This window comes from Amphiura filiformis, unplaced genomic scaffold (genome assembly GCF_039555335.1).
Source record: "Amphiura filiformis unplaced genomic scaffold, Afil_fr2py scaffold_230, whole genome shotgun sequence".
Taxonomy (NCBI): Eukaryota; Metazoa; Echinodermata; class Ophiuroidea; order Amphilepidida; family Amphiuridae; genus Amphiura; species Amphiura filiformis.
The window spans coordinates 8,989-18,469 of NW_027305694.1; the positions used below are offsets into that span (position 1 = coordinate 8,989).

Consider the following 9,481-nt stretch of genomic DNA (forward strand, 5'->3'; position numbering starts at 1 on the left):
ATATGTACTCCACCTTGAGGTAAACAACTTCAAATATTTGGGCAAAAAAGAGATATTTTATCTTTAAATCACAATATTTTGTGGTAACGGAATATAATTAAAGGGTGCCTCACCCATTATTTACGTTTTTTTTTTTTTTTACACATTGTTTGGGCATAAAGTATAATGCATTACCCTTTATTTCTTACATTACTGATTTCATTCATAGTTTGAGATTTATTTTAAGGAAAAATACCTTCCAATTCCTCTAGAAATCCTTGTAGGACAGGAAACTAAAATGGAATTGTGAGCTTCAGAAATTTGAAGACTACTAGTAATAAATTTTGTACAAAATAAATTTGAAGAAACAAGTTATTCAAGAAACTGTTGTTTATATTTTATTAATTAACTAGAATTACAATGGTATTGATATTATCAACATTAGAGTTAAAGGAGTATCTAGTGATTCTTATATCCCCTTTTGATAGTATGTTTTGGTAGATATCTACTGAAAAAAAAACTGAATCCAAAAGTTTCAGTTGATTGTGATTTTGCATCTGCAAGTTATGCATGATTATCCCAGCAAACACAAAACGTTTTCGACATCATTCGCAAATGGTTATAAAAGGTTGTCAGAAAACGTTTAAATGTCGGGTTATATAAAGGGTATATTAAGAGTATAAAACGTTTTCATAACCTTAAAAAGCATTTTTGATAATCTACTGCTCAGCAAACAAAAATGTTTTACAGAAAACATTTAAATGTCGGGTTATATAAAGAGTATAAAAACGTTTTAATAACATTCCAAAAACATTCTTGAAAACTTGATACAAAACATTCTAAACAGAATGTTATTTTGGGGTTGAAAAATATTTTGCAAAAATGTTTGCCCAAAATATTTTCAATAACGTTTTAAAAACATTTTCATGACCTTTATATAACCCGACATTTAAATGTTATTAAAAGGTTTAAAAAAAAAACATTTGCTGGGTTCAAATATTTTACATGTTATTTAAGTATTGACACAATATTTGGCAAAAATAGTTTACAATAACATTTTTTGAAAACATTTCAAAATATTGTTGTAGTGTGTTTTCATACAAAACATTTTAAAACGTTATCAAGACCTTTATATAACCCGACATTTTAATGTTATTAAAACGTTTTTACCTAAACCAAAAGCCAAAATATAACTTATTTAAAACGTTTTTAAAACGTTTTTGTGTTTGCTGGGATGTGTATTATGATTTTAAATCCCACATAGAAACCCATTGTTAAAGGCCCATTCAGTGATTTGCTCATCCGGACGATCGTAAAAATCATCAAAATGCAGAATGGTTCAGCCAAAAGCCGTGTATTTAAGATAAAATAAGACACGAATTTGTAATTTAGATACTGACAGTATCTAAATTAGCTACATGTATTGAATTGGGCTTCAACTTCGTCAGTACTGCTGCTTTCTTCGTTTTTTGCCAAATTTGTCATTTCAAAAATACCAAATGACAATTTAAATGATTTATCCTTCACTTTTAAGCAATTTGTAAAAAATTTAAATTTTTTTACACTTGTGCTGGGATCACTGAATGGGTCTTTAAGTGGCTCAAAACTCACCAGTGAGTTATTCTTTCATTTTACCTCAATAGTTTGGCTTACAATGACCAGAAAAATGTCATGACAGTTGTTAGTGATAATATTAATTTACAATATTTGGCAAAGTAGAACAAAATTTGAATGAGAATGCACAATGAGGCTTTAAAACTCTGGTTATATAGAGTTTTTGTAAGTTTTATATCATGAAAAAACAATACATGTAAAAATGTTGTGAAAATGTTTTTGTAAAACATTCATGGCAAACATTTTTCCAAACTATTTTGTCAACATGTAAATGACATTATTGAAATATTTTGCTTCAAGTTTTCACAAATATTATAGCATGTTTTTAAAACATTTTACACCCAATAACCCTACATTTAAATGTTTCAGTAAAACATTTGTGTTGTTAGGGTGTTGTAATTTCCTTCTGTTAACATAAAATAAATAAAATAAACTTGACCATATTTTTGCCACACGCATGAATCTGAAAGAAAATTTTTGTGCCCAAACTATATGTAGCCAGAGTTTCCCCATGGTATAAAAAATGTGGTGGATGAAGCTGGTGATCACGAAATGCACCATTAAAAGATTATTATACAGGGTGTCCCTGAAAGAACTGTATGGTCAGGAACTGATTATTTTGGCTACTTTAAGGGAAGGGGGTATGAACGTTTGGACAGTATTTATTGTGGGACATTAGAGCACATCAGACATATCGAATTGCATTCTGAATACGAAGAATGGCCTTCTGATATCAAATAATTTTGATTTTTTGAAATTTGCAATGTAATACACATTTTATGGCAAATCATTAAAATTTGATATTTTTGATATTTAACAGTACTCAAAGTAAACTTTATAAATCTGATGATTTCTACCTAAAGTGTATGTAGGTGGGATGAAAAGCCGACGATCAATTGAAAATTTTGACCTTTTGTATTGAAGATATGGATTTTTTCCCAAACACCCAAAAAAATTAGGTCTTTTTGGGAAAATATCCATATTTTCAATATGAAAGGTCAAAATTTTCAATTGATCGTCGGCTTTTCCTCCCAGCTACATACACTTTTAGACTATATCATTAAATTTATAAAATTTACTTCGAGGACTGTTATATCTACAAAATGTGAAAAATATCAAATTTTAATAATTTGTCATACAATTTGTATTATATCGTGAATTTCATAAAATGAAAATTATTTGATATCAGAAAGACATTCTTCGCATTCAGAATGCAATTCGACACGCCTCATGTGCTCTCATGTCCCACAAAAAATGTTGTCGAAACGCTCATTCCAGTTCCCTTAACAAATAATCCAAATGTAACTAAATAACTGATGATGTTGAAGAACATATCAGCCATCACATATTATTGAATTTTGACAATTGACCGCTCCGTTTTTTAAATAAAAGAATTTTACTGAAACTACCTACTAGTTTTCAACTGTTCCATGGAGTTATTATCTATCAATTACAAGAGGCGCATAATGCACTGATGATGCACAGTGATTAGGCCATCTCAATTTAATAGTTCGCCTCAAAGCCCATCCCAATTTAAAAATCTAATACAGAATGCAGTTTTAATTATTTATTTTTTATTTTGTTGTTTTACTTTAACTTTTGTATCTATGACAAGAATAGACCTTTTCATCTCTCAAATAGGTAGCACTGTGGTCAAGATGACAATATTTTTATTGAGATTTACGCTTTAGGTTATTTTGACGTCTGACAGATTTGTGTGTGGCGGATTGAAAAAAAATGAAACAGTGGAAAAAAGTTTACTCAACCAAGCCGGAATTACATGAAAGAACAGGCAATTTTACTAATGTGTGCGGGGCTTTGAGATGAATTATTAAATCAATATGGCCTCTGAAAATAGATCATCGAGTGTTATTTTAATCCGTGGAAAGGCTTGAAAATGAGGGAGTGTCGTAAAATTATTATATTTCAAGAACGATATGGTCAATTGTTAAAATTCAAAAGGTATGTGATAGCCGATTTATTCTTCAACCACACCAAGTATTTAGTTATGTTTAGTTGTGGCGTTAAAATACCCAGACAATTAGGTTTCCAACGATACAGTTCATTCAGGGACACCCTGTACCAGCTTATAACAATCATACTATATATTTATTTACTGCATTGAATTAAACAAGTCCATGGCTGAAGGTTGTAGATTATTAAGATCATTATGGATCTGCTTCAGCACTTCAGCAATGGTACTTAAACTCTTGGCTGATTGCTGACTGACAGCGAGTTTAGCCCTCTCAATATTTAACAATTCTTCATGTATTTCACACTGCCTTATTGAGGCCGTTTTGGTTGGTGTGCTACTGCTACATGTACTTTCTTCTTTATCCTCATTCCGCCTCTTCTTCCCAGATTGAGTTGGTGGTACTGTAGATTGAGTTGGCACTACATGTATATGAACCGATTCTGTGGAGCTTTGAGATTCCTTTAATATGCAAGAAAAATTTTAAAAGAGAAACAATTATTGTGATAATAATAACTATGCGCTATCTATTTTGAGGTCATTGCAGGACATTTGAAGCGGTTTGTTTGGGCCAAGGTAGTTTTTCCGAGGGCAGAGGCCCAACAATTTCACCTAATGACCGTAAACTCAGGCCGTAAACAGATAGTGCCAAGTTATAATTGTCATTGATTATCAGCATTTTACAAATTGTTTCATGAAAATTAAGCAATTTTTTTTTAAAGCTCTGGTATGAGCAATTGGACAGTATTTTTTGTTGGCCATGAGAGCACATTAGTCATATCGAATTGTATTCCCGAATACGAAGAATGTCCTTCTGATATCAAATAATTTTTTTTTTAATTTGCGATATTATAATACATGATTGAATCCCTGCCCACAACGAAAAGAAGCTAAAGATCGTCTAGAATGATTATTTCATGCCACTCAACCTTAGGCCTACAAGAAAATCAGTGATTTCTCTGTTGATATCACTGAACAATGAAACTACAAATAAAATGTAAACCAAGCAAGTTCCTGGCGTGACAAATTTTATGCGATCACACGTAACACATATGGGCGCTTCCGTTAACTTGAGTTTGTGTCACAAGTGACTGGAAAAGTGTGGATTCATCAACGTTTGGCTACTGTGCAAAGGTATGGGAAGAGTTGTTGAATTGAACATTTTGACCTTTCATATTGATTTTTTCCCTAAAAGGCCTTATTTGTTTGGGTGTTTTGGGAGAAAATCCATATCATAAGATTTATGAAGTTTACCTCGAGGACTGGTAAATATCAATATGTTTGATATGTACGGAGCCTCATGGGTGACATGTAACAAATATTTGTTGGAAAATAATCATGTTATCTCGGGATAATTATCCCGAGATAATCATGTTATCCCAGGATAATCAGGTTATCTCAGGATAATTATCCCGAGATAATCAGGTTAACCCGGGATAATCAGATTATCCTGGGATAACATGATTATCTCGGGAGAATTATCCCGAGATAATCATGTTATCACAGGATAATCAGATTATCCCGGGATAATTATCTTCTTCTTCTTCTTCCTTATAAGTGCCTCCCTCATATGTATGAGTATTATCGCACTGCGTACAGACAAGCTGTACTAATTTTTTACTCTGGAACCTAGAGTAGATGAGTGTATTTTGAAGTACAGTCAACATGACCGGGATGATCCCTGCTCTTTTCGAATAGCCTGTGACGTTCTTTAACGTGCACACTACATTAATGTGAGAAAATATGCATGTACATCGGACCGACAGCTTAAAGTGCCCTCCGAAGCACTAAGCAAGTAGAGTGAAGTGTCTTGCTCAAGGACACAAAGAGCCGGACCTGGGATTCGAACCCTTGACCCTTGGGTTCACAGTCCTAGGCCTTAACCGCTAGGCCACGCTCTCCTCTAAAACTACAATTATCCTGAGATAATCATTTTATCCTGGGATAATCATATTATCTCGATAATTATCCCGAGATAATCATGTTATCCCAGGATAACATTTTATCTCTGGATAATTGTAGTTTTAGCGCTATGACGTAGGTAAATGAAGTGGACACTTTATCGTGCTCTCATCATACAATCACAATCACTTTGACAAGTTTGACATTAGCAACAATGAGTTGTACTATCACTTACCATAACAATGCTGCATAACAATATGCACGCTATTGTTCTCTTTTGGGAACAAAGCTCACACAGTAATTGTTACTATGCATTTGCTTTGTAATATTTCATCCAACTGAAACTATATCATTGCAATATATAGGGAAATCAGATACATGAGTTTGTGGACTGACACGGTTTATATGCTAGTCTCAGATGAAATTCTAAGCTCAAATTATGTATTAATTTTTTAGGCCTAATATTTCTCATGATATTGATATACATATGAATTGTAATATCACAATTGTCTAATATATAAAAAAGAAGTGGCTGATTTTATCCGTATGTTTAAAAACCATGAAAGTTGTAATACTTAATTTGGATTTTTTTTTTTTTTTTTCAACAGTATACGTTCTGTCCATCGAGAGCGTTTAGTCCCTTTTCTCACAGCGGGCACATCTCATTTCATGACGTCACTGGTTTTCTAGGCCAAATCTGTCTCGCTCAAGGAACTCACCGCTTAAGTTGTTTTTTGCAGAATATCAATTTTAAACGTCTTATTTTCTCAAAAAGGAGTCATTTTCATTGTCCTCATAATATTAGCTTGCCAATGATATGATGTTGTTTTTGCTATAGACCTGCCCTTTAAGATCAAAGTTAAAGTACCTGTGAATCAGTCATGGATTCATCTTCAGGAAGAATACCGTGTACAGCTTCCACAGCGAGTATACTTGAGACTTCTTCTAGAACCTTGTTATAAGCCAATGGTGGTCCACCTCCTGAAATATACAAAAAAAAAACACACCTTTTTTAAAATGTTTATGATGATGATGACCCTGTGTCAATCTTCGGTTAGCTTCCAGTCACACTGCCACACACTGAGACTATTCCAAAGGACCTGTAACTTATACTGATTAAACTATTACAAAAAAAGTCTGTTTTTACTTGTTTTCAGTTCCACTTTAATCTCCCTCTTTATGTCTTGAACCTGAAAAAGAATGAACATGATAGTCCATGGGTGATTTTTCAACATATTTGACTGTTGGATAAATATGGGTGCTGCAGCTTTGGAGCTAAGGCAATATGGTGCATTACTTCTGAAGTTGGTAATGGGTAAATTACACTGTGCACTGTACCAATATCAATCTCCATTCCCCAAATGTCAAAGAGAACTAGAGCTGCTGTGGATCAAGAGCCATGAATGTAAGTGGTGGCTTCTGGTTTTGATGACTTCTGCATGAGATTTGACCCCAACCATTAAAAACAACCTGATTATCTCGGGATAATTATCCAGGATAACCTATCATCGAAAAATACAAGATTGGATCTTGTTGGCGCACATTTTATTGCGGAGAAAAGTTCCACTGTTCAACTGTTGTGCTGCACAAAGTATGAAATTTGACCTCGGTTGAATTAGTGCGCCCACATGATCCCACTTTTTTTACTTGCTATCATTTATACATTAAGCCCCTCTATGACCTCAGATAACCACAGTTTCATTTTTTATGGTCCACTCATATCAAAAGATTATCTTCACAAAGTTGAAGCTCATTGCGGCAAGCTTCAACACTTGACCTCAGCATGACCTGACTACAAAACATTGAATTTCATAACATTCCATATATAACCATAGAATTTGTTCACACATTATATTGAACTTACCTGTCACTGGGGATTTGTAATTTCTTCCTAGAAAGGCCAAATCACGCCACTTTTTGCGAATCTTTCTGCCAGTCTCTTTCTGGGCCCCCAACTGCTCTCAAAGCTATCGCAGCTTTTTTCCATGTTCTGGAAAGAACAACACAACACATAGTTTCTTTACATACATGTATTAGACTATGAGACATGGGCATTTATCTTTCACTTCTGTAGTCCACTCTTGGGCAGAACATAAAAACATAACAAATCAAGAGTAAAAATATGTCTGAATTAATATCCAAAAAGTTCCCACGTTTTACTTTACTAATTTAGGAGTTATTTGGGGTTAAAAATGTGTTATCATGATTTTTTTCCATTTTTGCCCAAAAATGTCAAATATTAAATTAGCTGTAACTTTCAAAATAAATTGAGTAGAAATTTCATTTCTATTGTAGATGTTACATATCACATGGTTGTCTAACACTGGTGAATAAAATGTCACAGCACAACTCTAAAATATAACTCTAAAATATAAAAAATGGCAAAAACCATATTTTTGTGCTATTTTGGCTATTTTTGAGCTAAAAATGTAATTTTTGCATGGCGAAAAAAATAAATATATATTTTATTGATTTAAAAAATATGTCATTATGTCAACCTAATTATTCTGAACAAAAAAGTTAATGATGGTGAATGTCTGTGAGCCTGAGTTTTTGATCTATGTCCCTTTCAAATTCACATGGACTAAAATAGCCCGGTAAAATAGCATGTTTTTGTCAATTTTTCCAATATTAGGCTGAAAATGGTCCTTTTTGTAATTTTAACAAAATTTTCAGTGTTTGGAAAGTGGGAACTTCACATATGGCCACGTGTTTTGAACTCGCCACCCTTAGCGTTACATCACAAATATTATGAATTTTTACACCAATCAAGTTTCAAATTAGAATATCTCCACAACTATCAACCCTAAACTAGCAAAAGTATACATTTTTTTTTTTTTGAAGGCAAAAGCAATTTAAATATACACATTTCAACTCACTGTACAGGGTGACCTTGAAGTTATACAGGGTGGAATAAAAAAATTCAAATAAAAATGGGTCATTTAATGCATTGCTTATTACTAACTTGCAGTTATAAACTGAAAGTAAACAACATTGATTTGGTTAGAGGTTAGGGGGAGCCAACTGACTCAGGAAAAAAAAAATCACAGCTGTTTGGTAATCTCGGAATACAGGATGTCCCAAAATATGTTCAAATTTTTTTTTATACCCAATGACACCCTTTCAACATATTACACCCATTGACCCCCTTTTTCATATTGTTTGAACCCAATTACCCACCCCTTAAAATTGGCGCCTATACCCCTGCCCCCCCGCTAGAATATCTTAGATGCAGGGAGGTGGGAATGGCATCGGCATTATGATATTTAAATAAATCCATAGAAATAAATTGGATTTCACCAAATATTGGCATGAGTCATTTATTTGGATAGTGGAACACATTTACTATGGTTGGTAGAAAATTTAAATTACACTTTCAAATTAACAGGTCTCATGATGATGAACCCAAGTGTACATTTATAAATATGCACATACCTTGCTTTTACCTTCTCCTCTTTGCTGCTACCTTTCCCACCATTGCCAAAAAGCAAAGGCTTATTTGCTTCCACAAATTTCAACAGCGCCTGAACTTCATTCTCGCTATAATCCTTCCCTTTGATTCTTTTGCCATGGCCCTGTTTGTCTGACTCTGAAGCTCTCTTATCCTGAAATTTAAATTTATAAAAGAAATAAATTTAAAATGATATAATAATAGATAATTATAACATAAATAATGAATAGCTGCCCCAATGATACTGAGGGAATATATAGGGGAAAACCCGTTTAATTTTGCACCTTGCAGATGAATTTTTGGCAATAGATAAATTGACATCATAGAAGTATTTTAATTGTATCCAAAAGATGAAGAAATATTAGGAATGTTCAAACAATCAATTTAAGAAAGTATCAAAAATGGTAAAAAAATGGAAAAAGTTGATTTAAAACAGTGATTTAAAAAAAAATCAAGTGATTCAAATTGTGATTTAAATCAATGATTTCAATCGGAGTGATTTAAATCAAGGCGTTTTGGCAAATAAATAAAATGATTGGATCACACTTGCTGCCGATATTGGG

The 9,481-nt window shown here is 33.0% G+C and overlaps 1 protein-coding gene across 1 annotated transcript; it reads right to left on the reverse strand.

Annotated features, from left to right (window-relative positions):
* Window positions 1–3,411: 3,411 nt before the first annotated feature.
* On the reverse strand, window positions 3,412–9,081 carry LOC140145350 (uncharacterized; the record flags this gene model as incomplete). Its single annotated transcript, XM_072167102.1, is given in 5 exon segments — window positions 3,412–4,027; window positions 6,336–6,448; window positions 7,332–7,395; window positions 7,397–7,457; window positions 8,903–9,081. Coding segments are annotated over 5 exon segments (738 nt in total), but the record flags the coding sequence as incomplete, so codon positions are not given.
* Window positions 9,082–9,481: the final 400 nt, after the last annotated feature.